The 25,000-nt window shown below is 39.7% G+C and overlaps 1 protein-coding gene and 1 long non-coding RNA gene across 8 annotated transcripts in view; one reads left to right on the top strand and one right to left on the bottom strand.

Moving 5' to 3' along the window:
- LOC123774604 (cell adhesion molecule 2) overlaps positions 1–24,757 on the top strand; it is a 353,903-nt gene extending 329,146 nt beyond the window's left edge. For 6 of the 7 annotated variants that reach the window (XM_045769049.2, XM_045769047.2, XM_045769048.2 and 3 more), the window contains 4 exons: positions 2,379–2,515; positions 9,413–9,538; positions 15,937–16,057; positions 20,162–24,757. In XM_045769049.2, coding sequence (XP_045625005.1) covers positions 2,379–2,515; positions 9,413–9,538; positions 15,937–16,057; positions 20,162–20,262 — 485 coding nt within the window. In that variant the 3' untranslated portion in view covers positions 20,263–24,757. The remainder of the gene's footprint in view (positions 1–2,378; positions 2,516–9,412; positions 9,539–15,936; positions 16,058–20,161) is intronic. The other variant, XM_045769052.2, reaches the window with a different exon arrangement.
- LOC138351891 (uncharacterized) lies at positions 17,213–20,170 on the bottom strand. The gene is made up of 2 exons (XR_011222653.1): positions 19,566–20,170; positions 17,213–18,342 (listed from the first exon to the last, which is right to left on the bottom strand). It is a non-coding gene; the product is annotated as an uncharacterized lncRNA (long non-coding RNA).
- Positions 24,758–25,000: the final 243 nt, after the last annotated feature.

Raw genomic sequence — 25,000 nt, 5'->3', positions numbered from 1 at the left:
TTCAGATCTATTGTTGGTTGAACCAGTGTATTGCATCTTCAGACACAAAATTCTGAATTGCTTGAGTATCCACAATAATTTTACATTAAATAAAATGATGGGTCTGGGGCTTATTAGAGAAAATGAGTATACCACAGACCTTATTTTAGCATTATATTAATAATACAAAAATATTCTAAGAGCACTTAGTGCTTTAATGTACATCCTGACCTGAGGATAGGTAGCAATAAGTATACATTGCACCTGAATAGATTTGTGGATCAATTCTTAATGATATACAGTGCACAAGATCATTAATGGATCTTGTAGTACAGTGGTCTAGTTCTCAACTCACAATCTAGGATCTTGGGTTCGATACCCGAGTGGGACAGAAACGGCTGGTCATGTTTTTTTTTCACCTAATGCCTCTATTCATATATCAGTTTTATAGTCAGGCAATTGTTGTGGGGGTGCATCCTGGGAACTTATTAGATGATCTCGGGCAGTGGATTTCACGTTCTCTTCTCTGGGTTGCACTTTTGGAATAAAAATTTGCTCCTCGCACACCAAATTTATGATTGATAAGAAATCCATTAAAACAAAACTCCTTTTAATGGTCGACTCATGATACGGAAGACAACTACCATATAAGATGACCATGGGACATCTGGAGAGTATACAACTATGCGGCTGCATAACAACATGATGTGTTCCTGAAATATACTTATAGACGGGGCTCTTACATAAATATTGTGTTTGTGTTTATATACCTTAAGTATACAAGCACGATGAGAGGTGTAAGCTTTCTTGTCGGGTAATCTTATTTATGTTAAGTCTAAGTTGAGACAAACTGATTTTTATCTCGTCAACACAACGAAGCCTTCTCTTTTCTGGGCTCTGATATTTGTCATAGCTGAAAATCCTGGTTTACAACAATGTTGTGGAAAACTGTAAAACAATAGCTAATGCTTGTGAAGCGATGCGTGGATACTTTTTCTTTTTATTATTCTTGAATCTCCCGCCAAACTTGTCATTCCTCTCTCTCTCCACACCTTTTAGGAGCCACTCGTTAGGGGGTTTTCGGTAAGCCTAAATAAAGGCTTCCTGCCCCTGACAACAGGAATTATATGAAGTGTTACAATAAATTTAGATTGCAATTAATATCATATATCATTCTTACCAAATTTACAACAAAATATTTGTATCGACATAACGAGTACACAAGTCCATTACTGCACTAATGATTTTGTGCTGCTTCAAATTTATTTCAAACTTATTAATTTAATTGGTAGCAAACACAATATTTGATTTGTTTATTCCTATGATACTTATATTCAACAAATAAGGTCATTTGAGTTTTATGACCATTGCCTGTGGCGTGTGAGAAGGCAGACTGGGCCACACTAGCCAGCATGGTAGTTGTTCCCTTAATGTACTCGTGTGGTAACTCCTCTCCTCCCTATATTACGTGTCCCTTGTCTTAAGTTGTCTTAAGCACATAATATAAAAAAATATAGATTTAATGTAAGCTGGTGTTTGAAAGATACAATACATTGGTTACAGCACCTTAATAAAGGATGCAGGTTTCATCCCAAAATGTGGTCTAATAATACACTCACATGTATTGGGTCTTTTCTTCACCTTCCCTCAAACACTTGGGTATTGTAGTAAGTTACTCCAAAAATGCAATATTGTTTATTGCAGAAAAGTTCGTGAAGATGTATTGTCTAGTTAATACAATTTCATGTGAATCGCATATTATTCATCTACAAGATTTGCTTTAACAAATGCAAGTTGCGCATTAAGAGTTTAATTTTACATTTAAGATTGTACAAATTAAACTGTTTTCCCTTTTCACATGCTGTTCAAGAGTCATCAAAAATATTTAGATGGTTCAATGCCTTTATTGTCCACACTGTTGTAAACCAAACTAAGCAGTACAGATATTCAATTAACAGAGTCATATAAGCAATGTTTAACATGGCCCAGATAAGAATGTTGTCCTGACTAAGTCTTGGACAGCAAGATAATTTATTAAATAGGTCATCGATAATGACAGTTATTGTTTACTCCCTCTTTGATTGTCAGCATTTTTGATCAACTTTAGTCTTGAATAGTAAAGATATCTTGTTATTGTGATTTTAAATAACAAAGATATCTGGCAACTTTGATTTTGTAAAGTAAAACAATTAAAATACTGTTCCTAATTCATTGTATTCTAGACAGTTAAGATATAGCATCCATTCATCTGTATGATGGACAATAACGGTACGAGTTTACGAATATCAATATACAGTACAGTATATACTACACACACCATAACAAACAAAAATTATACCATATTTGTTTGATGACTCTTGAAATATATCACATACAGTGTGCTTTATTTTTGTTGTTAGTGATACCGGAAGAGCAGCCCAATATTGAGGGTGACGTTACTGGCCACTATGGTGTAGGAGATACTGTCAAACTTAACTGTACAGCAGCGCCCTCCATCCCTGAGGCTTCCCTGGTTTGGTTCATCAATGACAAGCAGGTCAGTTGAAGACTTAACTTGAGTTTAGACACATTCAAGTTGGAATAACAAAAATGGTAGTACCATGATGATAGATGAAGTAGATGGCAGAAATATTTAACACAAGTAGCAGAATTAGGAATTAATGTAAGCCATTAATTTTTTCTGGAAAGAAGTTATTTATTCTTTGAGCATGCACAAAAAATAACATTTTTAAAGTTTTTTTGGATTTTGAGCAGATTTCTATGAAATAAATGAACCTAATTGTAACATTTTAACAAATTACTCCTCTCAATACCTGTCTGGTAAAAGTTACAGGCTTACATCCCAGACACATTTTATACTTCATCCCTCTTCATTCTCTCAGAAAATGTCTTGTGTAAATACTGATATTTGTGCCCTTTTTCTTGACTTATTGTCAATTACAAAAAATATATACTAAACTATTGGTAAGTTTTTCGTAGTAATGTAGTAGATAATCTTTTATTGTATTTACCTGTCAAACTTCTTGTGAGGGATTTAGCATCATCTCCTGGCTCTGTAATGCTGGTTGTATGGGTCTGTATTGTGTAACACAATTATAGCAGTTTCAGTGTCAAACACAATTCTTCGGCAATGTAATATTTTACCATTTGGGATTAAATTTCCGTCACTTCTGCTACTGCTTTATACTCCTTTAACTTACCAGTGTTCTTCCTGATTATTTTTCATATGATTGTAATATCTCTTAACTCATTCTTTTATCCCATTTCAAAATTCTCTGTAGGCATTTAACTGTTGTCAAGTGTTTCTAGCGTGAACACTAGACAAAGTAGAGTAATAAAATAATTCAAAATGTTGACAGTTTTTATTTTTTAATTAAAATTTGGTTTGTTTAATCTTTAAGGTTCCCACTGTGAACTTCGTAATGATTTTGCTTCTTGTATGTATAAAAATACTTGATCTTTGTTGTTTTGTTCGTTTTCTTTTTAAGTTTCATGTGGCTAATTTGATTTCCTGGGTGACTATATTTCATGGCCTCTTGCACAACTTTAGTAATATTTGTGAAGTTATCCCATGATACTTCAGTCCTTTGATCAATTACTTTCCTCTGTGTAATAATTTGCAGTTTCTCACTCATTCTCAAATTATTCATAGTAATCATAATATTATCTGGATCGTACTTTGGGTTTCTAGAGTTGTTTTCCATCTCGGGACATTGTGGTTGCAAATGGGAGCAAGTTTCTCTCCTACTTGAATTTGATCGTGCACTCTCCCGCTGTTAGCACAAGTTCTGGAGTACTATTTCCAGAGGGTGGCTGGTGGGATATCTACAGATATGTTTATGTATATGTGTATGAACACACATGAAAAACACAACAAAATGTGTGTACAGCATTATTGGTATTTTGTGCTGTATTATTTAAATACAGTATTGCATGCTTAAAAACCAGTGTTGAATGTAATGAAACTGCCATTTTCTGGGTAGAGCTCCGTCGGCTCCCTGGAGCTATTGGACTGATATTAGCTAATATTAATATGGGGCTACAGTCATATAGAGTTGTCGTGCCTACCACGGACTACTAGCCAGAACATGGTCCCTCAGAGAGGTGCAAGGAACAATGGTCTATGAAACTCTCATGAAAGTAAGCGTGTCTGCCATCGACCGGAGTTGAGCACCCAAAAAGGTAGACGCTCCAAAACAGACCCCTTCTGGTAGAAAAATTGCAACTTGAGACCAAACAGAGGCTAGAAACTCCCCCAAAGAAGAAAAGCTAACAAGCAACACGTCATCACACCGCATGCCACTCATTGGTGCCACCCCTGCCCCCCCCCCCCAGGAGGGGGAGAGGGGGGGGGGGGGGTCCAGGCTCACCGAGCCAGCAGCCAGACCATCAGTTTAGAGTCTGAAAACGAAAACAAAAACCGCCGACCGGGAAGAGGGAGGGTTCCAGGGAGTCTCCAGGGCTCTAACCAGAAAATGGCATTTTCTGTGGGGGAGCCCCATCGGCTCCCTGGAGCTAACTACCCAAAGAGCAGGAAAATAGGGACTTATCCAGGAGGCAGCTGCACCGCACGACTCGTAACGAAGACGAGACAATTGGCTGCAACCGCCGACCCAAGGTGACACTAGATTGCTGAGGGCCCGGCACGTTAACAAGAAAACTGGCAGCCAGGCCCCCTGTTCGATCTCCAAAACCCCCACACCCGAATGTCAGCCCAAGACATATTACCAAACACAGCAGTCACATCTGAGAACTTACGAACATCATTGGCATGAGGGTAGACCGCAGGCTGGCTAGACTTGATAACCCTGCGGACGACCTGAGAGACCTTAGCCCCTGGAACTGGGAACAACAGATACCGGGTCAACCCGCAACACATCCCCTTACACAGAAGCCATGACATGCAGGTAACGGCGTAAAGCTGCAACCGGACACAAAAGATGATACACCTTTGGTCTGACCAACAAAGCATCAATAACCTGTGAACCCCTCCAGAAGCTCACCATATCGTTCTTCACTAGAAAAGAAAGAGCTGGCTGCAAACAAACAAAACGTCTATCCGGACCAAAAGAGCAAAAGCCTCTCCGCCGGAGGAGGGCATGAAGCTCCCCGACCCGAGCCCTAGAAGCCAAAGCCAACAAGAACAAAGCCTTCTAGAAACAGTCTTGGCCTGAAGGGGCCACCTCAAATTGAGAAGAGAAAGAAAAGAGAGCACCTGGTCCAAAGACCAGGATGGCTCAGGCAGTGCAAGAGCAGGCCTAAGGTGAAAAAAAGGCACAGGAAAGCTTGCGAAATGGAGCAGAAGTGACATTCATTCGCTGGAGCAGCTCCGCCAGCATCACACGATACAAGGCAACAGTATTTGGCATAAGATGCCTGTCCTGAAATAGCCAAGAAAGAAAAAGGAACACAAGACGATCCAAAACCGAAGACAACCTAAGCAAGGAAAGGAAGTGGCAAAAAGATCGCCAACAGACTTCCTACTACTGCCAAGAAGAAGACACAGATGGGACACCATTCAAGAAGCCACCTGGTCACCATACAGATGATGATACACCCACATCAGAAACTCCAGATGCAAAGCACCGGCCCAATCTGCTGAAAGAGGCAGAGCCTCGGAAAACACCCCGGGTTCGGACACCGAGCATGCAGGGCTTGAAGCCAAGTCTGGGCCGGCTATCATGGGGCCAGAATGAGAACCTTCATCTGAAAGGACTCGAGCTGCTGAAAAGCATTTACCATGACGGCCTCACAGTTGGGGAAGGGCGCTACATAGACAAGGAGATGCCTCGACCACACCAGCATAAAAAGGTTGACCTCCGGAGGCCCGAACGTCCGGCAGAACCAACTGAATGAGTCGGTGTCCATTCTGTGGAGTGGACAGGGGAAGGAACTGTGACAGGTCGTCTGCCAGGACGTTGGTCACGCCCCGGATATGAACTGCACAGAGAGTTAAACCCCAAAAACTCAGCAGAAGAGTCACCCGAAGCGACCAGCCCCAAAGAGCCATGTACCTCAGAGACTCCCCCACGGTTCAGGCAATGAACCACCAGAGCGCAGTCTGAATGGAGCCGTATTGTAGAGCCTCGGCAAACCGAATCCAACTCGGTGCAGGTTACACTGTCGCAAACTCCTGCACCGTACTGTGAGTCTGACAGAAGGATGGAGCCCACCGCCCCTGGCCGGCCTGGTGAGCACTGTCGTTCACCAGCGACAGAAGGAAGGCTGGCCCACCAGCCCTGAACCACTCGCAGGGGGAGGAGCCACCCAATGCCAATGCCGGTTGGAACACACGACCCGAAACGCCCATGAATCGTGGGACCAAGCGTGAGCAAACAGAGCCAGCCTCTCTTCCCCCTCAGCGACCTGTGAAAGGGCTGGCAGGGAGAACCTTCTGCCCTTCTGAGAACCCAAACTGAGTGCAGAGCGAGCACTGCACTGACCAGATGAAGCTGGTTCCGGAACAGGCGTAAAAAACTGGCACCAAAGTTTCACCTCGACCATCAGATACCAGAACCCTGGCACGACCCTTCCGGGAAGCACGAGTGTGCACCCTGGACAACTAACATATCCGAAAGAGGGCGGCAACTAGCAGAAGTTGCCTGCAAAAACTGAACGACAACCGAGTCTGCAAACAATTGCGGACAAAATAAAAACGAAAACAGAAGAGCCAGGGCCCAAGCAGAATCCACAGAGAGCGAGGACAGCCTGCTGACATGCAAGGCGAGAGGCATAAAACAGAGACACTGCCTCCTGGAGGATAGGCACATACAGTTTGAGCAACGCCGTCGACGCCCTACCCCCAAAGTCAACACCTCAGACAATGTCCCGGCACTCAATACCTCCACATCCTCCACAAGCCACTCCGAGGACAGCTCAAGAAGGAAAAGGAGCAGAGGACTGAGGCCAAATGCCCGTGAACACGATGATCCTACTCGACCAAAGCAGCCGAAAGGGAAGGGACCTGGACGTGGAACTGCATCACACCAAACTCACGGGGAAGCACGGGGAAGAACAAGCACACATTAAGGAGCTCAAATGCGCCCCCTAGGTACACCTGCAACACCATAGTGAGCTCTTGCCACTCAAGCGTGCAGGTACGACAGAACATATGCCAGGCAATTTGATGATCAATTAAATCATCATCTCAAGATAACGCCTCCCCCCCCCCCCCCCTCCAATGAAAAGAAAGGTCAGTCTGCAAGCCAGGAAGACACCAGAACATCGTGATGCACCCAATACAGGGAAGAAGCCCCAAACTCAATAGAGACCATGTCCATCACAGAAGCAAAATTCGGGTCTCGCAGGAGGTAGGAACCGAGGGCTCCCGATCCTCCGCAGGGAAAATACGAGAGGTAGAAAACCTTTGGAAGGACAAAGTCATGGAGCCCAAGGGAACCCAGAAACTAACCCAGGAGACAGCCTACCCCCATATCAAATTCGTACAGGTAAGGGGGGAAATACGAAAACCCCAAACCTTGCAACAGCAGACCCTGCTCCGAAGGTACCAAAGCCCAGGCAGGATCGAAAGGGGCCCAAGCACCTCAGACCGCTTTTTCCCCAAACCTTGGAATCCTCCAAACCAGGATCCTGGACAGAGCCATGCTCAATGCCCTCCACCTTTAAAGAAAAGGCAGAGTCCAAGGGAAAGATAGCAAAGAAAGGGTCCCGTTGGAAAGTCCCAGAAGCCTTGGTGGGAGGAATAGGCTCGAATGCCTAAGTCTCCACATCGAATGGGGCAACCCCCGAAGCCACCCAAGTCTCATCCCCAGCTACACTCTGCCCCGACTCCAAAACCCCTCAGACGTTTGGGAGCCGGCATCAGGGAAGGAGAGGGGTGATGCACACCAACAAGGGGAGGACAAAGAGGTGCGGACTGAGCCAAGGTCGAAGCGACCAACGCCCCCCATGTCCGGGTCCCTAAAAAATGGGGGCAGCCCCAGGGCATTCAAGTGGGCAACTAACCTAGCACATCACTGCAACCTAAACCTAGCATGCAACACACATGCTGCTTGATCCCTAACCCCAGCTAAAGCAGAATGGGTAAATTGGAGTACTAGTGGAGAACAAGATTCGCAAGACTCCGGGTCGAAGGTGTCGTCGACCCAACAAGCAAATGATGGAGTCGGAACCAGTGATCATCACCCTGAAACAGGGACAACAAACAACCTTCAAACTCGCGCAAGGCGAGATGGAACTCGGAGGACACGTCCATCGGTCAACCAAGCCCGATGGGAGTTTCCATGGCCCGAAGGGGGAGGTATCCCTATGGGAAGACTAAGCACTGGTGCTGTCAAAGTCAGTTGAAACCCCGTATATTATCCAGGAAAACTGGCTCCTGTGAGGTGAGCAACCTCAGAGACCCAAAGGAGAACTGCCCTACTGAACCTAAGTATCACCTAATAGGAACTCCGGCAGCCTCCCAATAGGCATTAAAGAAAACTAAAAGTAGGAAAGAGAACCCCGAGGAAGCACCACAATCCAGGGGACCAGAAAGAGGCACGGCCACTGTGATTATGCAAGCTGGGCAGCCCAGTGTGCCCCAATCAGTAACAACCATCCCCTACCCAGGGCCAAACAAAAGCACCGAGACCAAAGCTGACCCCAAGGGTGAAGCAGAAGTCGAGCAACCGCTACTTCTACGGGAGTGGGAAGCCCGAAGACCCCCAGGGAAAAGAACCCTGATGTCCAAGGGGTGTACTCACAGGGCACTTAGTGAAAGGAGCCCTAAGCACATGCAGCCTTTAGTACCAATTCCTGGTCACCGCACCAATGGACAGCAGGAACCACCACAATTGACAAACTGATGGTCTGGCTGCCTGCTCGGTAGGCCTGGGTTCTCCCCCTCGTGGAAGTTTTTAGCCTCTGTTCGATCTCAGGTTGCAAATTTGTTTTACCAAGAGGGGTCTGTTTTAGAGTGCCTACCTTTCTGAGTGCTCAACCTCGGTCAATGGCAGACATGCATACTTTCATACATGAGTTTCATAGGTCATTGCTCCCTGTGCCTCTCTGAGGGACCATGTTCTGGCTAGTGGTTCCCGTTAGGCATGACAACTGCACATGACTGAAGCCCCATATTAATATTAGGTAATATCAGTTCGATAGTTCCAGGGAGCCGATGGGGCTTCCCCACAGAAAAGTGTATTGTAAAAGTGTGTGTAATCTTCATTGCTAGCTACAGTATTTGTATATGTTGTTTCAAATGCGATATTAGTATGTTACTGCCATAACCCATTACTGTAGTATTTCTAAAGAAAGGCAACAAATGTAAGAAATTAACAAGCCTGTATCACTCTTACTTTTAATTGTTCTGTTAAAAAAATTTAATTATTAAAAAATAATGTCATTAATTCAAGAATTCTTATATATAAATAACAGCTACAGTGTAACAGTATGAAGTTGTAGGCTCCAGTATGCTTTCTCACTTTTTCAGGCCCCAAAAGAATTTGTACATGAATATGAACTGGAAAAGCTTAGTGATGGACTTGCTGTATCAAGGCTTGGTCTGGACTTCAAGTTATCTCAGTCTGACTTTATCCATGGTGAACTTAAACTGAAGGTAAGAGATGTTATGCTGTTTACCAATGTTATGTTATTTACCAATGTCGAACCAAAAAGTTTGTGAGATTTTGTTATCTCTGAATTTCTTTCTCCTTCACCTACTCATATAATTTTAGCTTTATTAAATTTTAGCTATCCAATGTATAAATATGAGTGTATTGTATGAACACACCAACAGTGTTATAAAATCAGTAGGACAGAACTAACCCTATACATCTCTAACGACAAGTAGGCATTAATCCAAAGGGATAACGTATGGAATAATAGTTCAAATTCAAAAATTTCAAATTTTTATTCAGGTAAAAGTACAAACATTGATGAAGAGTTATAAACATGATGTTGGATTTATAGATAGAGCTAGTACATACAATACCTAAAGCCACTAATATGCATAGTGTTTTGGGCAAGGTGTGGGGGGGGGGGGGGGGGAAGACACTTCGACTAAAACTTAATAGTAAATGAGATTAAAGTATAAATTGTGTTAAAAAAAAGTAGTGTGTAGAATGTAATCTCCCAGCCCCCTTAGGAACACTATCAAGGGTTTACATTGTTTCTACGCAATTGTTAGAAGACTGTTCAACACGCTTCTGCTACACACAAGGGGCATAACTGGCAATCCCCTCACAGTGTTCAAGAGAGAACTGGATAAGCACCTCCAAAGGATACCTGATAAACGAGGCTGTGACTCATACGTCAGGCTGCGAGCAGCCGCGTCCAACAGCCTGGTTGATCAGTCCAGCAACCAGGAGGCCTGGTCGACGACCGGGCCGCGGGGACACTAAGCCCCGGAAGCACCTCAAGGTAACCTCAAGGTAAGGTTGTGTGCAGACACTGAGGTTGAGAACCCGACATCATTAAGATCAATGAGGACGAGACAAAATAATTGAAGAAGAATTCCATCGTCCAGGATACCATCCAATTTCAGAAAGGACAGAACAACAAGAGCAGGTGGTGTGATACTATATATAAAAGGGGATCTAACTACAACCTTCAATGAGAAATTACTCGCCATGAGATCCTCGGAGTGTGTGTGATGCATCCTGACCACTTCCTTGAAAGTTCAAATGTCACACATAACAGGGAGGAATACCTTTACGCTCAACAAGCCACAGTATGGGATAGAAAACAGTTGATGCTTTTTGCCCATAACATAGGGTTATAAACCCATGGAACTGCTTACCCACTGAAGCTGCAAATTGCCCAGAAATTACTTCAGTATAAAATCCAGAAAGAAAAAATCCTCAGAAATAATAGGGGGTGACCTTTGATAAGTCACCCCAACAAGGCCACTAGAGAGTGAGTGGTTCTCGGGTAAATATAGAGAAAGCACTGTAACTAAAACAAGTAATAAACATCACCAACCTTGGAAATAATAGTGTTGACAAAGGTAAAAAAAAAAAATGGTGGAAATCAGCAGTTATACAAGTTGGTCAGCAAACAGTATTGTTTGAAAATAGAAAGACATGGGCAGTAAGATAGATTACACGGAGTTTATTAGGTAGTACTTAGTTTTCTTTTAAACTGGTTGAGAGAGGTACAGCCTTTGACATGATTGGGAATGTCATTCCATATTCTAGGTCCCTTGATTTGCAGAGCATTTCTAGTTTGGTTAAGTTGTGCTCTTGGAATATCAAATAGGAATTTATTTCTGATGTGGTGCCCATGGGTTCTGTTACAATCTTCTAGGAAGCATTTATGGTCAGGATTGGCATTACAATAAAGCGTTTTAAATATATAGTACACTTGAGAGGATGTGCAGTGACTTAATATCAAATGAACAAATCCACAAGGGCCGTGACGAGGATTCGAACCTGCATTCGAGAGCATCCCAGACGCCGCCTTAATTGACTGAGCTACGACATAGTCAAAAGGAGTTGAAACCGAAGTTCTACTGAACTTACTGGATCCTGCAGCCTCTCCTAGGCACAAACCAGGGTTCAGTAGAACTTCGGTTCTACTGAACCGAAGAACTTGCTACAGAGGAAGTGAGAAAGGGGGGGTTAATGTATGTGTAGTTAGTGGTAGGGGAGAGTAGGAGTGGGGGGGGGGGGGGAGTATTTTGGGAGAGTGAGATGGGGGGTAAGAGGAGGTGGGTGAGATGTTTTCCTCAGATTACAGTGGGGGATTAGTGGCTTATCTGGTTCCTAGTGAGCTCACAGTTGCTGTCCTTGTTACCTACCACTTATGATTGTATTATGGAATAGAATGCATTAAGTGTCTATATGATATGATATTATATAAACCTTGCACACTGTTGGAGACTTATGAGAGACACTTACCAGCTAGCGCCCTGCAAGCACTCTAGGTGAATACACGGCGTGTCATCAGTAATCCTGTGGTGGTCTTCAGGTCTCCACGTGGGTCCCGGCAGGAGCGACTGATGCTGCCTCAAGGAATCGATCTTCACCAGCTATCTTCTCTAAATTCACTAAGATAATTCACCACGAGATGTGATCAATGTGTTGCATTACAATGCCACTGTTCGATTTACACTGTCCCGATTCTCACTGCACAGTACACCCGCTCCCTTGACCCTATTGTTCCCTCGGTATACGCAGACCGCTTACCCTACACGTCTGCTCCCTATCAAGGCTGACCCAAGACTCCTGTTTGTGTTTTGGTAGATAAGAGTAAAGCTGCTTGTAAATTAGCTTTCAAATATTTTTGACAAGATTGGCAGAATTGATATAGGTCTGAAATTGTTGACATCAGTGAGATGGACTGGGTAACCCCCAGTCTATGTTTATGGACTGGGGTTACTCTTGCTTTTTTAAAACATCCAGAAAGGTTTGGAGTTCAAGTGATTTGTTGTAGAGTAATGCAGTGGCTGGAGCTAGACATCTGGAGGCTTTTTGTAAATTAGAGTTGGTTGGTATCTCAGAAAGGGCACTTGACTTTGTTTTAAGAGAGAGGATTATCTCGTTAAAATCAGAGGAATTAGCGGGAGTTAGAAACACTGGATAGTTTCCTGTAAGGTAGTCATTAACATTAGTTAAAGAGGATGGGATATCATTTGCAAAGGATGTGCCAGTGGATGAGAAGAAACTATTGGGAATGAGAAGAGAAAATGGATGAAAATGGAAAGAATGAATGAGAAGAAACTATATATATGGGAGAGATATGCAAACCAGGAAAGGTAGATGGGTGGAAATTTTGATTAAGGACATCATACAGGCATTATTTATCAAACTAAAAACATATGGAGGGAAGCTGTAAGTGGAAAGTGTAAAATTTAAAAGTAAAAGAGAAGGACCCATGGAAATGATTAAAACTAGAGCACAAAAAGCTATGGATACTAGGAGACTGTAATGTTAAAATCCATCCACTTTATTGGAGAAGTTTCGGGTGAGAATAGAATAAGGGTAAACAATATAATTGAGACAATAATAATAATACTGTACCTTATTCAGAAATATACATAAGAATATTATACTGGGATTTAATAATTATTACGTACAGTAGTATGAATATTTAATAAGGTCACTAATACTTGAAGCATTTTGGGCATAACTTAAAATAATGAACCATTCCTGCATTAACACATTACCAACTTCATGTGTATTAGAGACGATGAGTTGCCAGCGTTATTTGGCTTGACGCCTACCAAAACGAAAGAATCATCGGACCTGAAAGGATACCAGCTATATCCTATCAGTGATATTTTATTTTATTTTATTTTATTTTATTTATATATATACAAGAAGGTACATTGGGTTTGTGAGAATACATTGGATAGTACAGTATTTACACTCTTGTAAAGCCACTAGTACGCCCAGCGTTTCGGGCAGGTCCTTAATCTAGCAGATAATTTTAAGTAGGTAATTTCTATCAGAATTGATAAATGTTATAGATACATTGCAAGAGAAAAATGAGATGAGAGAGCTTAGTAAGTATATTAAAGCACATAGTTATATTAAAGCTCTGATTGATTACATTGACAGCTTGATTAATAATTTAAACAAGATTAATAGACACCATACAGCAGATTGACAGCACATATAAGACAGCAATGATCACAATGGTAAAGATGTTCAGATTGGGTACATAAAGATTGGGAGACTGGGTAGCAAAAGATACAGATAAACAAGATTTATAAACACCATACAGCAGATTGGCAGCACATATAAGAAGACAGCAATGATCACAATGGTAAAGATGTTCAAATTGGGAACATAAAGGTTGGGAGATTGGGTAGCAATAGATACAGTGCAATTTTAAGGCAAAAAGTGAAAAACTATGAAGATGAAATTAGGTACTTTTTAGTATTGATTTTGAATAATGTAAAAGTTGGACAGCTTTTCAATTCAGTAGGGAGTGAGTTCCATAGACTGGGTCCCTTTATTTGCATAGTGTTTACACAGATTAAGTTTAACTCTGGGGATATCAAAGAGATATTTATTTCTGGTGTGGTGATAATGGGTCCTATTACATCTGTCCAGGGAGAGTTTCAGAGCAGGATTTGCATTTAAGAACAGGGTTTTGTAAATGTAGTTGAAACAAGAGAATTTATGGAGTGAGATTATGTTTAGCATGTTTAGGGAGTTAAACAAGGGGGCTGTGTGTTGTCTGAAAGCAGAATTTGATATTATTCTGATAGCAGATTTTTGCTGGGTGATGATGGACTTGAGGTGGTTTGCAGTGGTTGAACCCCATGCACAGATACCATAGTTGAGATAGGGATAGATTAGTGCATAATATAGAGATATGAGAGCAGAGTTAGGTACATAATATCTGATTTTGGAGAGTATACCAACTGTTTTAGAGACTTTCTTAGTTATGTGTTGTATGTGGGTACTGAAGTTGAGTCTCTTGTCTAGGAATAGGCCAAAAAACTTTCCATCATTTTTACTGCTAATGTTTGCATTGTCTATCTGAAGCTGAATTGCATTTGTAGATTTGCTTCCAAATAGGATGTAGTAGGTCTTTTCTATGTTTAGTGTTTGTTGGTTGACATCCATAAGTGGACTTTTTTTAGTTCATTATTAACATCATTTAGTGTATGTGGGTTGGGGTTGGAGTAGATGAGGGTAGTATCTTCAGCAAACAAAATAGTTTTCAGAATGTTAGAGACATTAGGCAGATCATTGATGTATATAAGAAATAGAAGAGGTCCCAAGATGCTGCCCTGTGGCACTCCAACGGTTATTGGTAGAATGGGAGAGGTTATATTATTGATGGCTACACATTGGTGTCTTTCACTAAGATAGGATTGGATATACTGTAGTCCAGTGCATGGCCTCGGATTCCATAATGATGGAGTTTACATAAGAGGTAATCGTGATTAACAGTATCAAAGGCCAGGGATTAACAGTATCAAAGGCGTGATTAACAATATCTAACACTGATAGGTAAAAGTGACCACTTGGTGCTAGATATGTAATATGTATTGTGGTACAACAAGGAGAAAAAATGAGGGATGAAAGGAAACCTTAAACCTTACCACAATGTTCAATAATGTTACTAAAAGGTTGTAGAATGGTATAGCATAAATGTTTAGTTAAGACAACATTCCAGCAACCAGAAAACTGCAGAATAATGTGATAAAGGTTTTGTCAATTATTTTACGTGTGCAGTGAGGAAGTTATCAGGAGTTCGGGAGTTCTTTGCTAACATCGACTGGGATAGTAGGCTGAGAGGATGGAACATAGATATAACATATTTAAGATTTGTTTAGATATATTAAGCATTTATGATGGAGTACAACCCTAAGAAGGAAGAAAGAAAAAAAATAGTAAAATGCTTTAGCTTGTCCTGTTAATAAGCTAAATAAAGTGAAAGCATGAGGTTGTTATAGGAAGCCATCAAGGTAACGACAGTACCGCATATGTGGGTGTACAAGCAAACATGTGGCACCTACACTAACACTAGAAGAGAAGAGGCACTTAAAAAAAATGATAATTGAATCATTTCAAGTAGTTTTCATTCATACATTCATGAAAGTACTGTACTATAGGGTGTTAGTTAATGACTAAAATACTTATGGAAGATTGTCCATGAATTGATCCCCAAGGAAAGCCCCTGGATTAGTGAACAATCAAGGTAGATAATTTATTGAAAATGTCAACCCATGTCTACGATTTTTAACAATGTTGTTTGTTGACCAAATTGTATTTTTGCTTTTTTCTGCCATGTTTTCCCCTCTTTTTTTATTTTTTTCTGATTTTTTCACAACACAATTTATACTTTAATCTAAGTTAGCATTAAGTTTTAGTCTTAGTGTTTTTCCTGCCCGAAACGCTTTGCGTAATAGTGGCTTTAGGCATTGTATGTACTAGCTCTATCTATGAATCCATCAACTTTTGTATTTCACCTTGTATGTATGTACTTTACCTGAATAAATATTTGTATTTGTATTATTCAATATGTTTTCTAACATGGTGTTTGTTTCCTTGACAGTGCACGGCAACCATAGCAACATTATATCACAGTTCAGATGAGCACAGCCAGCAAGATCCTACTGCTCAAGTGAAGGAGGTTCGGGAACGGCCAGAGGAAGGAAGCCTTGTGACATCTACTGGTTAGTCATTACAGGAAGGCTTTACAATTGATGCTAATCAGAAGTATTACAGAAAACATTCTCATTAATATGTTATAAAATAGGCATCTAAAATAATTTGACACAATTTAAAATCTATATCTAAAATAGGGTGTCTGTTTTTGTGTGTGTGTGAAGTAGGAAGCCAGACGCTTGTAGCCTCCCACAACTTTCACACATGGGGCGGTATGTAAATTTTGAAGGCCAGTCAGGGTTGACCCAAGTGCAATGCTTTAAGAAATTTTGGCATTTATTACAAGCCCTCTACAATTTTCATCAAATCTGAAATAAAGTTGGGCATGTGTTTTCTGTAGACCTTTGATGCTTGTTTCCACAATATTTTCATGGTTTGCTTGAAAATGGTGAAAGTGGATTCATTAAGGTTGGGTTAAGAGGGGAAAAAAAGTAGAGAGGGATGCTGGGAAAGACTGGAGGGAAGAAAGGTGGAGAGGGGGGGGGGGTGAGAAAAATGGAGATGAGAAATTGGGAAAGGTGAGATTTGGGGAGAGGGAATGTTAGGGAGGACAAAAGAGAGATGGAGAGAATTTACCCGAGGGCCGCTCTTTCTCTAGTGGTCATGACGAGGACAGGAAACCAGCGACTTGTCAAAAGTCCCCCCCCCCCTTCCATTTGTCCTGATTGATTTTAAAACTTAGCAGTGTTTTGACATTTGCAGATTTGGCGGGTAAGTGATTCCATGTGTTTACAATGTGATTCCATGTAATGTTTATATAGGTGAAAAAGCATTTCCTGCTTTCTATCCTGCATTATGGTTTGTTCACAGCTTGAGACCATTGCTTCTTGTTTGTACTATATCTGACCTTTTTGAAGGGTCAAAGATATGGCGAAAGGATGGAAATAACTTTGGGTATACAGTTTGCATACTGTGCTGTATATCTTCTTCGTTTCCTATACAGTATTGCTCTTTTGTTTCTTTCAGGCTGATGCCTTCCAAGCATTGAAGGTGTGAAATTTGGTAATAGTGATGATTATGATACTAGATACTTATTGCATCTAAATACAATATCATTAGAATCAGAAGAATAACAATTATGTAGTAGAATATGATATCAATTAAGGACAACATATATATATATATATATGCAGAGTATTACAATGGCAAGTAACTATATATAGTAATATAATAATAACTTTTATTCATAAGAATGCATACACAAAGAACCGCCAGGCCCCGTTTCAACTGTTTTTCACCTGGGGGGCGAAGCTTGGTGGGTTCAGCGTCTTGATCGTAGGCCAGCAGATCCCGTAGGTCTATGTAGTTGTTGGCCCATATCTTCTTGAGATAGTGGGACGTGCGTCCCCAGGAAGGGAATGTCCTGGTCTGTCATGCCCATGGGGGGCCAGGGCTAGGAGGTGGAGCAGCCCGTCCTCGAAAAATGGGGTGGTAAATGTAAGGAGACAAATAAGTGCAATTATGTACTATTCATAGCAGTTAGGAATTGTACTTATTTTCACTTAGTATTAAATTGTACTGTCAGATATATTGTGAATATTTGAGTTTACCTGAAAAACTGAATAGAAAACCACAACCTCACCTAATCGTCTTAGTTTTTGAAGATAATAATTTTATTGCTTCTTAATTACAATTAGTACTTAACCTATAGCTATATTGATATTAGTTTTATAAAACTAATAAAACAAAACTAAAATATATCAATAAATTGTAAAGTAACTCAGGAAATTTTAAAATTTTGTATAAAATCTATATTGTTTAATAAACCTGAAAAAGAAATTCCTGATATTTAAAACTTGTGTATTGCAAATTGAAATTGAAAACTTCATCCTAAAATTCTGAGTGTCATAACAGAAAACGAGGAGAATTAAATCGGGGGAGGGGGTTGGGTCAATGTAACAGCCCAATAAGTGCAATTATGCACTGTTTATGACAGTAAGAAAGTGTACTTATTACACTTAGTATTAAATCTATTGTTAATTCGGAGGATGGGTTGGGTGGAGGGTGGGGGAAACATGCTCACCCGTTGATCGTCGCTTGATGAGGTAGAACTGTAGTCGTAGTGCTGTCACCTAGTCTCGCGTCTCTGCCCAGAGCCCTAGTTTGGGTAGTCACCAAGGGATCCGCATTGGAGTCAAAGTCATCGGACGTACCCTTTGTAGTCAGCGAGGCGTAGTGGGCTGGCTTTGTCCTCGTCCTGGGCGGCTGAGTCCGTGTGCTGCCCTGTCGTCGGCCACGCGTAGTCGTAGGCCTCGCGGTCTTCTTCGTCACGCAGGGCGTGGGTGTCCCTGCCCTATCAAACGAAAACAAAGCATTATTTTCTAATCACCGTGGTGGTAGGACATGTTAACACTGCAGGTAACTTAAGGGTAAGTATAGGGCATCCAAAATTGTAACCCATGTAGGACATAGAGAAAACTAGGGATTAACTGTAGGGAAATGGTGGGCGTACAAAGAAATGGCACTGGGATGGGGGGAAAAGACAGGGATATTGCTACTTCTAGCTAGGGGCAGCTTAAATGCCCAGCACTAGTGCTGCAAATGTTAATAGCCTCAATAATAACAGCATTAAATTAAGTGAAGAGGTCCTGAATGAATGCCAAATTGTGATAAGTAATCCGGGGATATGTTTTAATAAATAAAGGAGTTAATAAATCTCCCCAGCATACAAGCCTAAGAATTCAGGTAAAAAAAATTTTTGAACACCGCATAACTGCGGATAAGTATGGAACCGTACGAGTGGTGAATAATACTGCATGCCTTTAAAATGAGGGAGGAGATTAAAATAATGAGAAGTAATGAAATATAAATAGATAAAATAATAAATTTGTGGTAAATAAATTTAAAGGGGCACATATAACCATGTTGTGGTGGAACTAATGGGGCTAGAGAGAAGGAAGTATTGTCGGCACAGAGTGGGGGTGGGACATTCCTTGGGGGCTGCATGAGGTGTCCTTGAGGATGCAAGTCAACAGTAAATGGGAGGAGAATATATTGCAGCATAAATATACTGCAAAATGGTAGGAAACACCAGACTTGTTAAAACTACAGTCGTAGGAAAAGTAACATTGGCTTATCTGCTAGAGTCCTTGGAAATGGGGGGCAAGCGGGCTGTTGCCAGCAGGCCCCTCCAAGGCTCCTCCTCCTGCACCACTGCCGTACCGGGACCAGTTGTGTTTAACGCCGCCCTCTGCCGCCTCGTCTGCAGGGTCGGAGGAGGGACGGAGCCCAGTCATAGAGGAAACTCGTATGCCTTGGGAATATATCACGTAGGCTAAAGAATTAATCTCGAACTCTAGAGAGAATGGCATGTGGGTCGTAGACTGGTGTGGGGCCCATTGAGAATGGAGCGTAGGTCGTAAAGAGGGTGCATAGGCCGTTAAAATGGCACGTAGGCCATGGAAAATAGTGCAGATTACACAGACGCTTGGCACACGTCAGTAGCTCACCAGGGGCGGCATGAATAGGGGATGGGGGAGCGTGGAACGCGTCAAACTGAGAGGAACAAAACATTACCTTGGGGTGGCAGGCGTCAAACACAAGATTCCGTTCCGGTCGCCCGGTAGGAGTTTCGTTGAGGATGATGTCGTGAACCACAGAAGTTGGGGCCGTGTCCATGTTGAGCTGGGACTAGACTTCTGAAATCCCTTTTAAGCATCTGTGCTACTCCGGGTCATGGACCACGTGGGGCGAGATGGTGGAGCTGCGTGGCGTTGACCTTGCTGGAGGTGAACAGAATTCGCAGCCACCGCCGCTCGCCCTTAAGTATGAATAGTGTGGACACTTTGCTACATTGTATCTTAATAATTAAATGGTAGTTTGGTTAGTCCTCTATAAATTATGGGTATGTTTGGGTGAAAGCATTATTAAGCCATTTTTTATACAAATAAAATTAGTAATTTTTCTTCGTATTCAAAATTATGAGAACAAAGTCAAGACAATCACAATGAATACTTCAGAATCTGTATGTAACAAAATTTGCTTGCCTGTTTGTTATAGTATATGCATGTTGGTTGTATTTTGTTCTGTTTATTTGGCTCACGAGTTTACTAAATTTAGTTTTGTTGCATGAGTATGTATTAGTTTCTAATTCTTTTAATGTTTTGTCCTAGCAGACGAAGGCTCTAGCTCTACATCAGTGTCAGGTGGCCTCATTAAGCGACTCCTGGCACTCCATGCCACACTACTTATCACTCTGCACCTCCTGCGGTAGAAGGTCTCCTGATCTGCCCTTGTGTCTCTGCATGATACACTCAACCATAAAGGGATACAAGAAAATTTAGAAGTGACCAAGATATTCATTTGGACGTAAAAGAAATTCTCAAGTTAATTTGGGAGAAATTTATAAAGAATACTGTAAACATATATTGTTCTCCATTATAAAATGCTGTCCTAAAGTCTCTGCATTTACAAAAATATTAAATTGACATCCAGTGTAAAAATATTGAGGGAGGAGATGCAGCATCGGTTGTACAGAATTTATAAAAGAAAAAGTTTATACAAGCACTGATGAGAGAGGTAAACAATGTGCTACACATGCTAGTTTTGTGTACTTTACATCCTCTCATTAATCATTTAACAGGAACTATATGCCCCCAAAATTTGACCTTTCATGATGATAAAACATTTCAATTGGATATTGAATATCTTTACTGTAAAAACTTATGTATATTTATTATGATTTTTCATAAATGTACTTCTAGTGAATACTATTAGAAAGTCTGATAATAATTTCTAGATTGTATCATCATGTTGGTTTTAAACCAAAGGCCACAGTGAGTCTTTTCTTTGCCAAATGAGAGTTTTGCGTGTGTGTAATTGTGAATGTCTAACTTGTGATAAGTTTAATGTGATTAATTTTTAAACACTGCTCTGCACTTGATTGCTGCATGTGGACCAATTCTCAATATAATTTGTCTTGATACTGTAGAGGTAAGCCATGGGCTGTATGCCATGTGTTGTGCAGAGATTACTACAGTGCACTAACTATACTGTACTGTACTTGCTTTTTCAAGTTTTGTATTTGGTTGAATATAATTGTGGCTAACTTGAGATTATAAGAATATTTAGCTAAAGATATATGTATATTTTGTTTGAATGCTAAGAATTCAGGAAAGGCCTACAGTAGTTGATCTCTTTCTCTTGTATAAAGGTTATCATAGGTGAAACAGCAATAATTATTCTTCATTTTTTTCGCTCATTTAATTATTTTTAAGTTTAATATCAGACTGAAATCTATGTTAACTCTTCGTTATAAAGATATGCTTGAAATATTTGTGCGAGTGCTTGTGTAAGGTCTGAAAATGTATTGAGAGTCTGCGTTGTATGCTCATGTGATAAGTCAACATAGAGAGGAAGGGAACATTTTTTTCCATTACTGTGTTGCAAACAATATTTAATGAACATGTGTTTTATTTAGAAAACAATTACTGTAAATTGATGGGAAGCTTGCAGTGCAGGCTAAAAGCTAGGTAACCTTGTTTGACAAAAACCTTGTGATTGTTTAGTCTTGGTATTTATGAAGGTAATAAGAGTAAGAAATAATTCATTAAAGAATGGTCATTCATTTCATTTGCAAAATAAATATTTAAAATAATAAATATCATTATTTTTAAAGAAACATACTCAGTTGATAATTAAAAGTGCAGAATGGTTTAGAAATGGCAATTTCTTGTGACAACCGACACAGCTTTACATACCTGTTGCCGTCTCACACCCTCCATGGCAAAGTGTTATTTTTAAGGTAATTCTTATATTCCAGCAGAACTGAAGGGTGTGCACAAAATTCTGATGTCTTAGTAAAGTATCTGAGTGATGTGTCAAATTTAATTTCTTTAAACTTACTTAGTCTTAAAATTATGAGAGAGTTCATAAAATTATATAATATATATTTAGGGCACTTTTCTGATATATTGTAATTTGTTGTGTATTTAGATTTGTGATTATTAAACTGTATTAATATTACTAGATATTATTTGTGTGGAATACATCAAATGTTACTTCACTTCCTTGAAAAAACAATACTTTATATTTTTTGTTATTTAGTTCTTGTCACTTACGATTTATTTAAAATCAACATCAAGCTACATGTGCATAGACTTTTGGCTGCTGTAGCTGCTGCTTTTGTGCAGCTGTGCTTCCCTGTAATGCCAAACTATGGCGTTACCACGTCTGTGTTGTAGGGTTCCATGTCATATGTGTAAATATTGAAGTTGATCCCATCTAATACATCTTTAGTAATTACTGCTATTAAAATTCCTATTAATAGTGCCACAGGTTCCTCATATTTTTGAACTAGCACTAATGTTTAATCTGCACTTCAGTGAACATATTTTGCCAGGAAAGATCATCTTAGTAAATATTCTAACAGGCACATAATTTTTGTAGTGTTCTCTGAATAAGATGCATAATCTGATAACACATTTGCTGTAATTATTTGAATAGCCTTATATCTCAGAGAACTAATTGCCATTAAAATCTTTATGATCAATACAAAATATTTCTTTAGCATATATAATCTCTAAATAATTTATCAAAGCAAATACTTATTTTCTTATATTTGAGCCAGACTACATGGCTAGTCAGGAAATGCGACACGTGTGACTGGTGCTGTTCACATTTGAGACTTAAAGCATTAATCATCTATCCTGTGTGAGATAGATGGTCAAATCCTGCATAACTGTATCTAGAAGCATCAGTGAATAGTTAGTGGTGTTGAATGCCATGTTGTTCTTATTTGACCATTGGAGTGTTATGAATTTGTGCTAAAACCACACTTAGAACTTCCTCACTTTAAACATGTAACACATGTAATTTTCTTAAATACTATTAGTGTAAGTGTAAATAAATATTTAATAAATGGTTAGAACCATGTACTTTACAGTATTTGCTCTCTGTTACATCGCTGTGTTAAGTGCTCACTGTCCCCCTAAAATTATAATATGTGCACTTAATGAATCAAAACTCATTTCTAATATGTTTATCAATGAATATGTCTGTTTTATTTCTCATTTTTGCCAAGCTGGTATATGTAGAGTTATGTTACAAAAATAGTATAGTTACTGACATTTTCCTTATATTTTTATGTATGTATGTCTAACAGTGAGCTTCATATTTCCTGAAGAGTTGTGCCTGCATTAAGAGATAATCATGGTGGCCACTTAATTTGCTGAGCATCATGGTGTGTCAAATATTCTCTCTTAAATTATACACCAGGAAGAAAATCAAAAAGATAAGGAAAAATATTTATATATTTAAGGAAAAAGTATGGCAATTAAGAGCAAAAAAAAAAAAAAGACCATGGAAGAGTGTGATGATTTTCTAAACCTAGAACAAACCAAATGATCATTGGTGTAACTGTCAGAGTAAAACATTCAGTGAAATTATTGTACATGTGGTATGGTAGAGTATTGTAAGAGAGTCCTTCAGGCTCTGGCTGTAATTAGAGTTTACAGTACTATTATTGTAGTGTGGTAAAATATATGGTATATTTTGTTGATTTCTCAACCTAAATAGAACAAACATATTTTTGTATTTGCTATTCCTCATTAAATATAGTACAGTAACCCTAGAGGCAGAACAAAGCCAAATAATAACATTAAATAACATATACAAATGTAATTGTGAAGTCATTCTTTACATAGAAGTAAGAAATAATAATTTGATACAACCAGTTCATTAAATTATAATAATTTTTCCTTCTACATATATTGTTTGGTGTAGGAAGCTTGAAACATGATTTCACACAACCCAAAGCAAACAATAATTACTTTTGGTGACCTGTGATGAACCAACCCTATAGTTCCTGATTGTAATCATTCATCTCCTTATTTGTTGACAACCTTGCAGTTAAATTGTGAACATAACAAAGGAAAAGTAGTGTCAAACAATTGTAATTTTTAATTGAACTCCTGTTGAGTTCATGCTGTTTTAAGAGCAAGATTAGATCCAACACTCCAGTGGTTAAAATGAGAAAATGCTTGTAAATACTGTAGATTTTTTTGTGTGTGTACACATAAGCTCCTTGAGATTAATTTCTAGCCAAAAGGTTTGATTCACTCAGTAGCTGAGTAAGTGGTTATATTATATTTATTTTATTGTGATGATCCTTATTTGCAACAGTATACATGATGTATTTCTTGATATTTGCATGTGCATATGCATGTGTGTGTGTGTGCACTTGTATTAAAGAAAGAAAGGGAGAGTTTGTGCATTCACATATTAATATGTGGGTAGTGATCTTGAATCTACTCTGTGAAGACAATTTCATATTTATTTCTTAGCATTAAATTTGTTGGTATGGTTGCTATTTTGTTGAAATGCATGTAGTTGAAATGCATGTAGACTGTGTAGACTGACATGAAGAAAATTATTACCAGTAGTCAGATATTTCCAGCTGGTTACCTCGTGTACTTTTCTTTTTTTGCATTATTCAGCTTTTATCCACAATTATTAAGGCATTTTTTAAATAATTCCAGACAATTTAATTTCAAATAGTTTCTTCATGTACAGTATTCTAGCCACTTAGGTTGTGACCAAAGCTTCCCTAGTGAATTAAACCTTCAGAAGATAAACCAAAGAGATTAATTTTAATATTATAGACATATAAGTTACTAATTTGTACTGTGTAATTACTGTAGCCCAAAAACTGTGGGCTCTTTGGGATGATGTATCAGTCAACTAGTCAGTTAATAAACTCAAAACATTCATCATATTTTTTTTACATCCTGTGTATACGTAGTGTTATGACACCTTCCTCTAAGAAGAGAGACCTACGTGAACTCCACATATGGTCAGATGTGTGGCAATTGCTTCTAAATATGGAAAATACACGACCTTATATGTGGGGGCACAAAAGTGCATATCACAACTCTGTAGTCCCCCATGGCAAAGTGGTAACACACTTGCCTGGCGTTTCGAGAGTGCTTTGGCCTGGCTTCATATCCTGGCTG

Source organism: Procambarus clarkii, chromosome 51 (assembly GCF_040958095.1).
Source record: "Procambarus clarkii isolate CNS0578487 chromosome 51, FALCON_Pclarkii_2.0, whole genome shotgun sequence".
Taxonomy (NCBI): Eukaryota; Metazoa; Arthropoda; class Malacostraca; order Decapoda; family Cambaridae; genus Procambarus; species Procambarus clarkii.
This window is presented reverse-complemented; position numbering and strand designations above follow the sequence as displayed.